Below are 16,249 nucleotides of genomic sequence, written 5' to 3' on the forward strand. Positions count from 1 at the left end.
TAAAGCATCAACAAGTGACTTTATTGAGCTTTACAATCAATGTTAGATACTTTCAGATAATTTGGATATGACGTGTGAAAAAAGCTATCGGTCCCATGACTTGAGTGGGATTTGTGCCTCAAATGCCACAATGTTAGCATGTGGAAACCGTGCCAGGCAAACTAAACCAAAGCGCGGATTGTTATACCTTCTCCATCGACTGCTTACAGGGCATAATTTAGTAATTTCGGTGAACTATCCCTTTAAGACCCATATTAAACTCTTTTTGATTTTGACACCCATCTTCTGTGGACACCGTTATTCTGCAGCTATCAACCTTCATTCAAATGTTTGTCCAGATCTGTTTTTGGGGACGATGGGAGTTATTAATACTAAGTGTTTGCGTCTCTGTGTGTGTGTGTTCATCGTTCTTTGAAGCAGTTTTCCCCTATAATAATTTAGCAGCGGTGCCGCCACTGAAAAAATACATATTTCTGCCAAGATACGCTTTTAAGATCAGAGTGGCAAGTCACAACAAGTTGCATATCTTCCTCAGATTTTCATCAGCTCGTCCGAGAACCTCCAAGGTAATTTGTAATCCTGGAAGTGTAGCCAACCCATAGAGAGGGAGAGGATTCTAGTGCCCAAGGGTCCGTTTTAGCATGGGCAACGCTATTGAGGACTTTCACCATTTTGAAGTAGTTAGCATGGTGGGACTTCCTATGAGTAAAGGAAGGACCACATAATTCCATACAGGTCATCAGGAGGGATCAGCCAATGAATTATACTTGTAAGAAAACATTCCATAACTGCAGGTGGCAGTAAATGTATACCTGTTCAAACCGCACACTTCAGGTGGCAATATGCACCCTTTCACTTTGTTTACTAACTCATAGAAGTAGTAGAGGAAAAACATTTGCCTACTTCAAAATGGAGATGGCCAACCTTATTAATAGATGTATTTAATAATTGTTAGCTAAGAGTTACATTTACATTTACATTTAAGTCATTTAGCAGACGCTCTTATCCAGATACGTTACGCTAGTTAAATAACCTTTTGGGTTAATATAGAATGGTCTGGTGATGTCATTGAGATTAAGAGAGAAAATGAAACTGTCCTTGATTTTCAGATGAATTTTAAAGGAAGATAACATGTATTTTGGAGTAGGATGTTCAACAAAAACAATGCTCATTTTGAGTGAGTCTTATGTTAATAAAGCAGCTGACTAAATGAGAGGCCTAGTCCATGGACATTTTGCTAGAAGTTCTCTATTGAAACGTGTCTGTGTTGCCTGCCAAATATTTCCTATATCGCTTTTCATATTCTTATAATGCAATGAACTGGATGACACTTTTTTTTCCACTTTCAATCTTTGTATCGCAGCTTTGAAGGGATATTTGCTAAAAATTCAAACACAACAGTTTTTCTCTCCCTCTCTGTCTGCTCCAGGCGAGGCTAAGATGGTGGACCGGCTGGCGAACAGCGAGGCCAACTCCAAGAGGATCCAGGTAGTCGAGGGCTGCTTCGGCGCGGCGGGCCAGCCACTGGTCATACCGGGCCGCGTACTCATCGGTGAAGGTGTGCTCACCAAGCTGTGTCGCAAGAAGCCCAAGGCGCGCCAGTTCTTCCTGTTCAACGACATCCTGGTGTACGGCAACATTGTCATCCAGAAGAAGAAGTACAACAAGCAGCACATCATCCCGCTGGAGAGCGTCACCATCGACACGGTGGCTGACGAGGGCGACCTGCGGAACGGCTGGCTCATCAAGACACCCACCAAGTCCTTCGCTGTCTACGCCGCCACCGCTACTGAGAAGTCAGAGTGGATGAGCCACATCGGCAAGTGCGTGGGCGACCTGTTGGAGAAGAGTGGCAAGGCACCGACTGGCGAGCACGCCGCCGTCTGGATACCAGACTCAGAGGCCACCCTCTGCATGCGCTGCCAGAAGATCAAGTTCACGCCCCTCAGCCGCCGCCACCACTGCCGCAAGTGCGGTTATGTGGTTTGTGGCCCGTGCTCTGACAAGAAGTTCCTGCTGCCCAGCCAGTCATCCAAGCCGGTGCGTGTGTGTGAGTTCTGTTACCTGCAGCTGGCCTCCGCAGGAGGGGGGGTGGGCTTAGGCCCATGCTCGGACTCCTACAGCCGGTCAGGGTCAAAGTTCAACAACATGTCGGACGACGAAGATGAGGAGGACAGCAGTGACTGAGGAAGGCCTTCCTGACAGCCTTCCATCTTTCCCCTTTTAGTAATCAATTAGCAATATTCCACTAATAATTACTTTTTTTTTTTATCCCTCCACAGCTTAAAAATAGCGTAGGAAGATTAATTCATTGGACAGCAGTGTTTTGAAGAAACATTCTCTTTTTTCTTCTTGCTGAAATAAATGTTTTTAACGATAATATAGTGAAATGCCTGATGGGAATTGTAGTAAGTTCGGTTAAAAATATCCCTCACACTATTAGTAGTATGGCTGTTTCCTGTATGGCATGCTCCATAGTCCATCCTCTTTGTTCTCCATTAAACAGTGGACCTCACTACAGGAGTGAATGATGCTAGGAGTAATGTAGCCCCTCTCATTGTCCTCTCTGCTAATGTCATCCTCGCTTCTATTACATTCTTGATTTAATTTCCCCTTATATTTTTTTAAATTTTTACCAATGAACCTTAAGAGGTGTGTTTACATGCCTCAATGCTGATATTTCTGCGGGGAGAAGTGATTAGCATTCAGTCACACTTTACATAGTCTTACCTACCCCTTTAAATATTTCAGGTAAAATACCTGTAGGTGCTTTTTTTTTCTCGGTTTTTAAACTGCTTCAGTATTTTCTAACATAAATAACCCCTCCTTAACTAACCTCTCAAATGATTACAGTATCAAAGCCAGAAACGTGAACAGTCTGATATGTTGTCTGTTGATTTGTCTTTTGTAGTTAGTTGCTTATGACAAATCGGCTAAAGCTTTATAATTGTATGGTGAAGCTCCTCTAGGTGTGTGTCTTAGCATAGAGTGGTGGCCAACTTTCAGTTTTGAAGTTTTTCTCCACAGCTTAACTTGTAATAGCATGTATTTGAAATGCACATAGTCAATCATCCCAAAAATGTACCTCATACAGACCTTAATTTTCACACAGTGCCTTTTGAGAAAGTGAGTTGTCTGGGCAGGACTGTTTGAATGAGATATTGCATCAGACCCTAGTACTGTAACTTCTGTTTTGAGGCTGTGTTCTGTCGGTATAACCCTAAGTTGAATAATGGCTGTAGGGAGAAGTTTGTGTGATCATTGTGTGTGTAGATGCACTAGAAAGCTTTACTTCTGATATTTTTTTACTAAATCAGAGAAGAAAACATGCACCTAAAAATACAGTCATGCTTTATAAGGTACTGTCCAGTGTTGGAGATGGGTTTTGGTTCATCTAGAGTATTTGGCAAGTTTCTGGCTGGAGTTTCCACTGAGTGCCTCTAGAGTGCTGTGAGAGCAGAAACTTGACCTGTGATGATCAGGAAATCAGCCCATTGTCTTACTGTGGTCTCCTCAGTATGTGACTGCTTCCTAACCTGCCCTCAAAGTTCCAGGGTATCCTGACCTGTCAGAAAATAAAGCTGAACTGAACTTGCCTGACCACAGAGAACGGGATATCATTGCATAACGTACAGGAAGTGTCTACCATCGACTTCTCTCAGAGGAACCGAGACCATCCCTGCCCCCTCCTGTCCCTCTTCCAACTGAGCTTCCCTATAAGGTATGGCCAGTCTGTGTCAGCTGACGCTGACATGTGAAAGGCTTGTTGGAGGACCAACAATGACCTACCCGCAACCACCATCACTTTTTCACGCTGTGAAGCGAACGTGAAATGCACTAACCATTTCAGGTTTTACACTCTGGGCCAGACAGATCTAATTCACTTTGTCTAGGCATAGTTTATCTTCCTGTGTTTCCATGGGAATCCTTTCTCTCCTTTTAAAGCAACTTGTTTTTACACTTAAGCAGTCAGGCTCACAGGTGGCATAGACTTGGAACTAATTTGCAGTCTTTCAGAGTAAAGTGGAACGTTTATCCTGAGAAGTGTGTGTGTGTTTCAGAGTGACAGAACTGGTAAAAGGGATCATTTCTTTCCTTTTATTTTTTTAGCTTCTCTAAGAAGTAACTGTAGAACCCTATAAAAGTCAATCTCTTTGGCAAGCAATAAGACGTCATACAGTACTTCGATGTAAATCTCCTACCCCGTTGTCTCTGATTATCAGGTTGTATTGTTGAAGAAGCAGATGCTCAAAATACTACATCACTCACTCTATTGAAGGTTTATCATTATACTCACTTAAGCAAGTTTTGCTGTTGATCCTATTTATAGATATTGGGCACATCTATATTAACGCAAATCCTACCATAATCTGTAGTTTCCTTAACACGTTTGTTCTTTCACCTCACTTAATGAATATTTTGAAATGACTGTTTTAATCCTGTTGATTTTGTATATTTGTATAGTATTTGGGATTTGTTTTGTACAGTATACTATGTAGTTATACAAATGCCGCTGTTTCAGGTCTCTTGTGCTCGTCTCGTCTTCATGTATGGACCGGATTAAACACCAGCACTTTACTCTCTTTCTCTGGAGAGAGGTCGTAAACAAGAGCTACTGTGCCCCTGTGACCGTAGACTGACAGGACTGGATTTCCTGTATGATATCACCTCAGGAGAGTGAGCTAGGGGGACCTACACAACCTGAGATTTAACATTGTATACCCATTAAGCAAAAATGATGTCTGAACACAGAACTGAGGGAACAATGTGAGATTTCTGAAAGAGAGCATACCATACTGTTTTGAGTTCGTTTTCTTTGCCTGATTATCTGGTGTGGTTTGTTAACCACTCAAGTCTCATGGAACTGAAGTTCTCTCGATTGCTATCGGGTGACGTTTTGTCTTCTCTCAGATTTTGATTTTGATTTAAATTCTTGTTTAAAACATCTTTAATAAAGGGCTTAAACCTGAATGTAATACAGCATATCATCGTTAGATACTAATTTTCTCAATTGAAATATATATGTATAAAATAACATATTGCCTAAAATCTGTCTTGTCTTCTTCGGCTTGTTGGAAAAAAAGTCCTCATGGCTTCAGAGGGGAATGACTATTTACCATGGCGTTTAGAGGGAGCTTGCTAGGTGGTGGTGACAGTCTTCTCGGGGAGCTGAGAACTGACTGCTCCATGACCTCATAGGCTGCCTGATAGTCACATGGCATGTAGTGCTCATAACAATCATGCCATAATCCAGCAGCCAAACTGTTCTCAGTGCAGTTTTCAAGCTTTGTTTGTCCAGTGATTCAATGAGAAGCCCAGAAAATTCTGAGATGGTATTTTTTTATTTTCTTCCTTGTGCAGATCTTAACATTAGTGATTAAGTCAGCGTCGTCCGGATTAGGGAGGGTTTGGCCGGTAGGGATGTCCTTGTCTCATCGCGCACCAGTGACTCCTGTGGTGGGCCGGGTGCAGTGCACGCTAACCAAGGTCGCCAGGTGCACGGTGTTTCCTCCGACATATTGGTGCGGCTGGCTTCCGGGTTGGATGCGCGCTGTGTTAAGAAGCAGTGCGGTTGTGTTGTGTTTCGGAGGACGCATGACCTTCGTATCTCTCGAGCCTGTACGGGAGTTGTAGCGATGAGACAAGATAGTAACTACTAATTAGGGAGAAAAGGGGGTCAAATTTTTTTTTTAAACATTCAGAAAGAAATGCACCAAGCATTTCTGAAAGCTATTTGAATCATTCTGAAGATGCCATGTTCATAGCTGTCCTTTCATTTATTTATTCGACATCTTACATTCATACGTTTCTGATGAAGTATCAAGATGCCCTCAACTAAGCCTGTGGTGTCTTGACATAAAGTCAAATAAAATAAAGATTATAGGGATGGTTGTTTGTCACATTTTCCAATCCCATTCCCTGAAACAATACATGATGTATGAAGCTTAACTTGTCTAACAAGTGCAATTTTTAAATGTTTTATTATGGAGTATTTTACTGTCCCCCTCCCCGCAGTACAGGTATATTAAAACTTTCAGGTTGCAGTTGGTTAAATGCCCCTAAATCCAACCGAAACACCATCTAGCCCCAAATCCTCCGATACACCATCCAGCCCAAATCCCGCTCACTACAGCCCCTGGCTAATCTCCACTGTACAGTTCCCATGGTAACCGCAGAGGGCTGCAGCCTGGCCCTTGCTGTGATTATGACCTGCTGTTGAACTTTGACCTCTGTCTGGGAGAATTTTCAGTGCTATTGAGTTTTTACTGAGACTTCACAGAAAATATATATTTTTTAATCCCATTGAGAAACTTGGAAGGTTTAGCGTTTGTATGTTGATACTTGTGATAATGTTGCAGATGGTATTAGTTTGACTAATTTATCAGACCATTATAAACTTGTGGTAGTTATACATCTTCAGAATTTTCTTACTAAAATGATGGCAAGGCTATTGACTGGGGTCAACCAACCCTAATGGTCCAAGCTGGGGGGGATTCAGCCCCTACATGGCAAAAAAATTGTGTACAACATCTTCAGAAAAATAAGTATTGATTGCTTAAAACCTACGACATCAAGCTGAGGAAATGGCTCCCAGCCTGATTGTCTGTCATCAGGACTGATGTCCATCCGGCCTCTATCACTGGCAGGTCGGCAACCAAAGACTCGTGGAGGAAGAGGAAAGAGGTATCGATTAAGCTAGCTGCCAGTGGGATGTGGCAGGTTAACGCCACTAAGAAAGAAAGATGTACTTGCTCAGGTCAGGTTGGGGGTGTGATCAGCGGGGAAGCTAGACCACGTTGTCTGTGAACAACATGTAATGAATGCACAGACAACCATTAAGTGGAGTGTTTGGTGTAGAAGTGTGACTGCTCTCTTACAGATGGGAGCGATGGCTGGTCCTGATGTAACTTCAAAAGCTGCAGGGCGCTTCCTACTGGCAGACGTTTAAACTGGTTGCATGTAGGTGACTGTAGCAGTCTTCTACAAGTCACAGTGTTCATACTGAGAACAGAAACTGACATTGTCACATGAGGCTGGTGGGTATTAGGCAGGTTACTCCACACATGCTTTACATCCTCTTGCAGCGGTTTTGAACTCTGTACGGTTGGGATTCCTTCTCCTGGCGTTCTCCTTTTCTACTTTCTTTTTGACTGAGAGGTGCAATAAAATGCTATATTAACTCATTTTCTATCTGAGAGTACCTTATTCACACCGCTTGTGTATGAAAAACTGATTCAAATGAACAGAGGTAGAAAAGCTGTTTTGAAAGTCAGCTGTACGTGTTCCATGTTTCATTCTACAAAGTCCCATTGTTTCGCTCCACAGGTATTAATGACCTTACTGTTGTGTCAAATAGCCTGCCTTGTCTCTCCAAGGTGGAGTCTGATGAACTACCCTGCATCAGAAACAGAGGTGCATTGTTTCAATAGGGATGGCTGTTATAGGAAATGCATGAACATACTTGAGGAAGATGCCCGTTGGGTTCCCACAAAAGTCAGTTCAATAATGTATGTCAAATACATTTCAAAAGAAAGAGGCCTAGAGAACAATTTTTAAAATGAAATGTTTTAAGTCAGCTTTATTTAACCAGGTAGGCTAGTTGAGAACAAGTTCTCATTTACAACTGCAATCTGGCCAAGATATAGCAAAGCAGTTAGACGCATACAATAGAGTTACACATGGAATAAACAAACACAGTAGAAAAATATATATACAGTGTGTTCAAATGAGGTTGGTTAAGGGAAGTAAGGCAATACATAGGCCATGGTGGCGAAGTAATTACAATATAGCAATTAAACACTGGGGTGATAGATGTGCAGAAGATGAATGTGCACGTAGAGATACTGGGGTGCAAAGGACAAGATAAATAAATAAATGCAGTATGGGGATGAGGTAGTTGGATGGGCTGTTTACAGATGGGCTATGTACAGGTGCAGTGATTGTGAGCTGCTCTAGCAGCTGGTGCTTAAAGCTAGTGAGGGAGATATTAGTCCCCAGCTCCAGTGATTTTTGCAGTTCGTTCCAGTGATTAGCAGCAGAGAACTGGAAGGAAAGACAGCCAAAGGGGGAATTGGCTTTGGGACTGACCAGTGAGATATACCTGCTAGAGCGCGTGCTACGGGTGGGTGCTGCTATGGTGACCAGTGAGCTGAGATAAGGCGGGGCTTTACCTAGCAAAGACTTATAGATGACCTGGAGCCAGTGGGTTTGGCGGCGACGTATGAAGCGAGGGCCAGCCAACAAGAGCATACAGGTCACAGTGGTGGGTAGTATATGGGGCTTTGGTGACAAAACAGATGGCACTGTGATATATTGCATCCAATTTGTTGAGTAGAGTGTTGGAGGCTATTTTGTAAATGACTTCTCCGAAGTCTAGGATCGGTAGGATGGTCAGTTTTGAGGGTATGTTTGGCAGCATGAGTGAAGGATGCTTTGTTGTGAAATAGGAAGCCGATTTCTAGATTTCATTTTGGATTGGAGATGCTTAATTTGAGTCTGGAAGGAGAGTTTACAGTCTAGCCAGACACCTAGGTATTTGTGGTTGTCCACATATTCTAAGTCAGAACCGTCCAGAGTAGTGATGCTAGATGGGCGGGCAGGTGCGGGCAGCGATCGGTTGAAGAGCATGCACTTAGTTTTACTAGCATTTAAAAGCAGTTGGAGACCACGGAAGGAGAGTTGTATGGCCTTTAAGATCGTCTGGAGGTTAGTTAACGCAGTGTCCAAAGAAGGACCAGATGTATACAGAATGGTGTCGTCTGTGTAGAGGTGGAAAGGAGAATCACCAGCAGCAAGAGTGACATCATTGATGCATAACAGAAAAGAGTCAGCCCGAGAATTGAACCCTGTGGCACCCCCATAGAAACTGCAAAACAATGAAAAAAGAGGGCACATAGCTATCAGAAAAGCTTCAGCTATGCAATTATGACTTTAATGATGTTCTTCACTGACAGTAATACAATGGAACGAACTTGTAAAAGAATGCATTGACCATTAATAAACCGAATAATAATAGTAACCGTGATTATGATTGTGTAATCAGCAGTGCTTCCCAATGATGAATCATAGCTAACTGAACACAGGAGGTACAACGGCAAGAGTATGTTGTACTTTACAGTACAACCATCCCCACACATTTTAAATTATGCCTCTGCTGTTTTCAAACATCTTGCATAGCAGGTGACTGTCAAATAATGCCAGGATCAGCAAGAGTGAAGCTGTTGCAGATAATTGGGGTACCATCATTTCTATAGAAATACAGTAAATCAAATTCAAAGTTAAACTTCCTCTTCCAAGGAGTTGCTCTGTCTCCGTCAAACAGATTACATTTGATTAAATGGATGTCTTGTTGACGAGTGCAAAGATGTGTGAAGCACACCACCAACAATCACCCTTCGCCCGTCCTTGTCAATTAGCTCCAGTGAGCAACAGTAACAAGACAACTAAAGAGAGAGAGAGAGAGAGAGTCTTGACTTAACTATTGCGCAGAAGAGAGACAGTAGAATGTTCTCTTTGGCTAAGTGATCGTTTATTCTGGTCTTGTTCTGTGTCGAGTGGTCAGAATAACATCACATCAACAGTTGGTGAAAGTGAGAATTGTTGTTGAGCCAAAGTCCCTTCAGAAGTTCCGTGGAAACCCTACGTCATCGGAGTGTTAATCACCAACTTGCCATGTAATCCATGTGAGTCATTGTGGATGCTTACTGAGGTATATGATCTGTAGTACAGGGATAACGGTATATGGAGAGTTGTGAGGTAGTGGTGTGTGCTTTGATACACCAATCAGTATCATGGAGACCTGACCTACTGTATAGTACTGTAAGGACTCAAAAGGGTTGTGAACCTGTTCTGGAGCAGGATCTATTGGGTGGTGGGTTGCAGAGTTGTTACACAACCCTCCCCTATTGAAAAGCATGTCAACACTGACTCACTAACTAGTCCTTCATAGGACTTCTGGAGTGATGGTTGTCATGGTCACGATTCCACTTCTGCCACCAACGTAACAAAGCTTTGGCCTCATGTATAATGACTATACAGTATATTGGCCTTGTACAGTGTGTATAAAGGACACATTTGTTACAAAAGCACAAGAGAAATGAACATACATTATTGTCTTTCTGGATCTGCTACAACATTTCAAATGAGTTTGGGCCATGTTCTGGGCCCAGGCCTTCTGCAGGCTCATCAGACTGAAGGAGTCTGTGTTTGTGTATGGTGTAACCACATCTCATTGTCAAACGATTCATGATCAATGGAGGAGAACATCAAGGGTGTAATAATTAGTCCAAACAGTTGTTTTGCAATGAAAACAAGAGTTTCTATTGGACAAATTCAGGTAGGTCCCTCCCAGTTTCATTCCGTTTAAGAAAGGTTTTGCAACAGAATTGGTGTAATGAATATGCCCCAGTTGTGGGCGTACTGGAGGTTTAATCATGTGTACTCAATGACACCCATAGGACAGGATATTAGTTGGTTATGAAATCACACCTACTCCTCCCTTGGGCATTCTGTCTGAGGCAATATTGAACACTATACCTGAGGTCTCAAAGTGGTTTTGGTTGTGGTGGGAAATGCGTCACAGAATAATTTTATTTAAGTAAACAGCCAGACTTAGCAGTCATGTCCATTCCTGTCCGCAGTCCAGCTGTTTTAGAGGGAGATAATGATTTGTTGTGTTAAAAGTGTTTTTGTAAATTGCTTGTTAATGTAGTAGGTAGTATAAGTAGGTAGTGTTACCATTGAAAAGGGTATCTGTAAATATGCAAAACTATTCAAACCAATAATTGACTCATTAATGAAATGTCTCATTAGATAATATAGGCATGCCTTCTATAACTTTCTCCAATTATAGCAAGTTACGACCTTGTGCCTCATGCAAATCAGTCTGTTGACATCCACCCAGCCCTCGAGTGGTTCAAGTGGCTTTCCTGTTCAAACCAAAAGCCCCGTGGCGGTAGAAAATACATTTAGTTAGGGGGAAACCCTGAGTCTGATATCAAGCCAGGGCTGAGTACCATTCCAAAAACTGTGACCTTGTCCATCTGGCCTTAACCAACCTCTTTCACATTGGAAGGTTTAGCTGCTGCTTTCGCCTATCTAGTACTTTCCATTCTGCAAGGTTTAGTCGTCAAGGGCAGAGGAAAGATGTAAGGTTTTTGGAATGGAATGCAGTCCAAGACTAGAGCCACACAACACCTCAGCAAACAGGTGAAAGTAATACAAGGTTGGCTTGGGTAAATGAAAGCTATTTGGTTAGTTTCTCTTCTAGTGTCAAACTTGGCAGTAGTTACCAAATGCAATTAGGTCGTTTTTGACAAAGGTTTCAAAAAAATTATATTTGATTTATCGTGCATCTTCAGTAATCTTTGTCCAGGGGATGACTCATTCCATGTTGCTGGAAACATTTATGATGCACTGCACTCGGCAAGAAAACGCCAATGTATGAGCAGTACATCATGTACACACATACTTACCACCCCCATAGCTATCGACATGGTTTGAAAGTCTTTGGTGTGAAGAGATGACACACTGACCATCAGCTATGTCCAATAACTCAGCATGAGAAACACAATAATACTGCACCACAGCCTATTTGTCACCCTACCTTCCTGGCTATGTTGCTGGTAACCATTCTATGGTAGTTTCGGTATATGTTACATTTGTCATTTCTCTGTGGGACAGTGTATCAGACACCTAGTCTGGATAAATCTGGAAAACCAGCCCAGTGATAAACATGCAGATAGGACTGACTGTGATGGTTGGAGGGGCGGAAGTAGTCTTCTTATTTGATTGAACATGAGAGGATGCAAATTACAGTATTTAGTACCCTGTTGAATGTTGAAATAAAGAATTGTTCAATATTCTTCCTTTAGAAGTGGGGTATATACAGTGGGGCAGAAAAGTATTTAGTCAGCCACCAATTGTGCTGATCTGGAGATCTGCATGGAGGAATGGGGCAAAATACCAGCAACAGTGTGTGAAAACCTTGTGAAGACTTACAGAAAACGTTTGACCTCTGTCATTGCCAAACAAAGGGTATATAACGAAGTATTGATGACCAAATACTTATTTTCCACCATAATTTGCAAATAAATTCATTAAAAATCCTACAATGTGATTTTCTGGATTTTTTTTTCTCATTTTGTCTGTCATAGTTGAAGTGTACCTATGATGAAAATTACAGGCCTCTCATCTTTTTAAGTGGGAGAACTTGCACAATTGGTGGCTGACTAAATACTTTTTTGCCCCACTGTATATATACACACTACACATGTTGACATGACTTCACCATAGTTCACACATTTTTCAAATACAGTTGTTTATTTTCAATGGCATACTGTAATTACTGACTGAAAGCATGGTTTAGAAAGGTCTTCTGAAACTGACTGAGTGTCATGAAATTGGATGACAGAACTAGTCTGTCATCCAATCCTTATTTTGGTTGACAGAATGAGGTGGACTTGAACGAAGGAAGATATTTGACGTCCATTCGGAACAATTGTGGATGAAGTTAGATTCAGAGCGAGTGACTGGTCTGCCTCTATGGGTAGAGGTGAGTCACAGTACAGTGTTAGGGGACTATTTCAGCGGCAGCTGTAAGCGGAGATGTTGCCGAAGCAAAGACATTGTTCTGAGTCGTTCTGCAGAGTTATTTGAGGAAGGAAAGCGAGGAAGGCTCCTGCCACTCTCATTTGAGTATCTTACCTAGTTATTTTCTCATCTCATTTAGCTTTTTTGTAGTTTTGTGTTTCCCAGATAACTGGTTTTACAGATGCTCCCAGCCCCGTGGCTGCAACCTTTCTAATTTAGTGCACCCTGCGTGCACAACCCATGTTGAATTCCTAGCCTCTGGCAAAGTTTGCAACTGCCAATCTGCGGTCCCTTCACTTTTTTGTCCCTGACGGAGACATGGATTTCCCCAGAAAACACTGCTACTTCAGCTGCTCTCTCGTCATCTGTGTTCTCACATAGTCCGAGAGCATCAGGTCGTCGCGGTGGTGGCACAGGGCTACTAATTTCTCCTAAGTGGAGATTCTCTCTTTTCCCCCTCTCTCGTCTATCTCCTCATTTGAATTCCATGTTGTCAGTGTCACTTGTCCACTCAACTTAACATTGTTGTTATCTAATCGCCCATCAGTCACCCTTGGAGAATTCCTCAATAAGCTTGACACCTTGATAAGCTAATATACCGACGCTGGCTCACCACTCATCGTACAGGGTGACTAACCTCCTCACGCCTGACTTCAATTAATTTCTTTCCACCTCTTTCTTTTCACTCCTTTCCTCTTTTGACTTCACCCTTTCCCATTCACCTCCCACTCTCAAGTCAGGCAATACACTTGACCTCATCTTCACTAGAGGCTGTTAGCCTACTAACCCCAATCAATGCCTCTGATCACTACTTTGTTTCCCTTGGTGGTCAGATGTCATGCACAGCCGCAATCTTCACTCTTTCTCCCGCTACTCTCTCCTCTTCTATCCTATCCTTTCTTCCTTCTAAATCCTTCTCCCTCCTGTTTTCTGACTGCCTCTTCGACTCTATTATCCTCCCTTTCTGCATCCTATGACTCTACCTGTCCCCTTTCCTCCCGGCCTGCCCACTTGACCACATCCCATCCTCCTTTCTTCAGACCTTCTCACTTCCCTCATCAACTCATCCCTGACCACTGGCTGCGTGCCCTCTGACTTAAAGATGGCCAGAGTCACTCCCCTTCTCAACAACCAACACTTGACCCCTCTGACTTAAAGATGTCCAGAGTCACTCCCCTTCTCAACAACCAACACTTGACCCCTCTGACTTAAAGATGTCCAGAGTCACTCCCCTTGTCAACAACCAACACTTGACCCCTCTGACTTAAAGATGGCCAGAGTCACTCCCCTTCTCAACAACCAACACTTGACTCTGACGTCAAAAAACGACAGATAGTATCCCTTCTTTTCTTTCCAAAACACTTGAGCCATTTCTGACCAACTCTCTCGTTATCGCTCTCAGATCGATTTTCTTGACCCTAACCAGTCGGCTCACTCAACTAAGACTGCTCCCCTCTGTGCCACCAAGTCTCTTCGCTCTGCCAAAGCTGACTCTCTTTCATCTATAATAATCCTTGCGACACTCATCTCTGTGTGCCTGGCAGAGATGAGTAGGGTATGAGCACCCACCACCTCAAGCTCAACCTCAACAAAACGAAGCTGCTCTTCCTCTCGGGAAAGGCCTGCTCGCTACAAGACCTCTCCATCACGGTTGACACCTCCACGGTGTCCCCCTCCAAGAATGCAAAGCAATGACTATAAGCTTTCCTTACACAGGAAGTTCTGCAGGTCCTAATCCAGGCACTTGTCATCTAGACTACTGCAAATCTCTTGTTGGCTGGGCTCCCCGCTTGTGCCATCAAGCCCCTGCAACTTATCCAGAAAGCCGACGCCCACATGGTGTCCAACAGTCCTAAGTTCTCCCATGTCACCCCGCTCTTCCGCACACACAACTGGCTTCCATTCGAAGCTCGCATCATCTTCAAGACCCTGGTGCTTGCCTACGGAGCAGCAAGGGGAACTGCCCATCCTTACCTTCTGGCTATGTCAACCCTACATCCCAACCCTAGCACTCCGTTCTGCCACCTCTGGTCTCTTGGCCCTCCCACCCCTGCGGGAGGCCAGCTCCCACTCAGCCCAGTCAAAGCTCTTCTCTGTCCTGGCACCCCAATGGTGGAACCAGCTACCCCCTAAAGTCAGGACAGTGGAGTCCCTGCCTATCTTTAGAAAATGTCTGAAACCCTACCTCTTTGAAGAGTACCTTAAATCAGGGCTCTCCAACCATGTTCCTGGAGAGCTACCGTCCTGTAGGTTTTCACTCCAAACCAAATCTAGCACACCTAATAATTAGCTGGTTGATAAACTAAACCAGGTTAGTTACAACTGGGGTTGGAGAGCCCTGCCTTAAATAACTCTCACGCACCCTGACGCTCCCTAAAATGTATTAAAAAATGGTACTGTTTAACACGAACCCTGTTAAAGAGCCTTTATATACATTTATTGGGCAGAACAGACACCATTATGTACAATAGAGAATGACTGTTTTAATGTGTAGGAGTAAGACATTGAGCATCTCTTTACAGTACTCACCCCCAGCATTACAGATTTTGTGGTAATCAATTTTCCATCCATTCCTTATAAGTTGCTAAACGATCACACTTTTCAGACGTGCGCGTGTGTGTGTGTGTTAGAGAGAACACAAAGTTAGAGAGAAATTACTTCCACTCTAGTGAAGGTACACTACATGACCAAAAGTATGTGGACAATGGCTCGTTGAACATCTCATTCCAAAATCATAAGCATTACTACGGAGTTCTTCCACACCGATCTCGCCAAACATTTTCTGTATGGACGTGGCTTTGTGCCTGGGGGCATTGTGATGCTGAAACAGGAAAGGGCCTTCCCCAAACTGATGCCACAAAGTTGGAAGCACAGAATTGTGTAGAATGTCATTGTATGCTGTAGCGTTAACATTTCCCTTCACTGAAACTAAGAGGCCTAGCCCAAACCATGAAATACAGCCCCAGACATTATTCCTCCACTATGCATTGGGTGTGGCTGCTCGGCCATGGAAACCCATTTCATGAAGCTCCCAAAGAACAGCTCTTGTGCTAACGTTGCTTCCAGAGGCAGTTTGGGACTCTGTAGTGAGTGTTACAACCGAGGACAGATGATTTTTACCCACTTCAGCACTTGGCGGTCCCGTTCTGTGAGCTTGTGTGGCCTACCACTTCACGGCTGAACCGTTGTTGCTCCAAGACGTTTCCACTTCACAACAGCACTTACAGTTGACCAGGGCAGCTCTAGCAGGGCATAAATTTGATGAACTGACTTGTTGGAAAGGTGGCATCTGTTGAATGTCACTGAGATCTTCAGAAAGGCCATTCTACTGCCAATGTTTGTCTATGGTGATTGCATGGCCGTGTGCTGGATTTTATACACCTGTCAGCAGCGGGTGTGGCTGAAACAGACAAATCTACTCATTTGAAGGCTTTCCACATACTTTGTATATATAGTGAATGATAACCACTTATTACTAAGAACAACAGCAGTTTGACTTCCTCCTCACTTTATATTCAGATTGTTTGGAGGGTGGAAACTGTTTGAACTGTGTTTGGAGGGTGGAAACTGTTTGAACTGTGTTTGGAGGGTGGAAACTGTTTGAACTGTGTTTGGAGGGTGGAAACTGTTTGAACTGTGTTTGGAGGGTGGAAACTGT

General features: G+C 43.2%; 1 protein-coding gene across 3 annotated transcripts in view; it reads left to right on the forward strand.

Moving 5' to 3' along the window:
* Positions 1-7,184, forward strand: part of LOC115103491 (pleckstrin homology domain-containing family F member 2-like) — a 29,320-nt gene extending 22,136 nt beyond the window's left edge. For 2 of the 3 annotated variants that reach the window (XM_029624328.2, XM_029624334.2), the window contains exon 2: positions 1,430-7,184. In XM_029624328.2, the coding sequence (XP_029480188.1) occupies positions 1,441-2,187 (747 nt within the window). In that variant the 5' untranslated portion in view covers positions 1,430-1,440 and the 3' untranslated portion in view covers positions 2,188-7,184. The remainder of the gene's footprint in view (positions 1-1,429) is intronic. The other variant, XR_003859605.2, reaches the window with a different exon arrangement.
* The last annotated feature ends 9,065 nt before the right edge of the window (positions 7,185-16,249 follow it).

Source organism: Oncorhynchus nerka, linkage group LG3 (genome assembly GCF_034236695.1).
Source record: "Oncorhynchus nerka isolate Pitt River linkage group LG3, Oner_Uvic_2.0, whole genome shotgun sequence".
Classification (NCBI taxonomy): Eukaryota; Metazoa; Chordata; class Actinopteri; order Salmoniformes; family Salmonidae; genus Oncorhynchus; species Oncorhynchus nerka.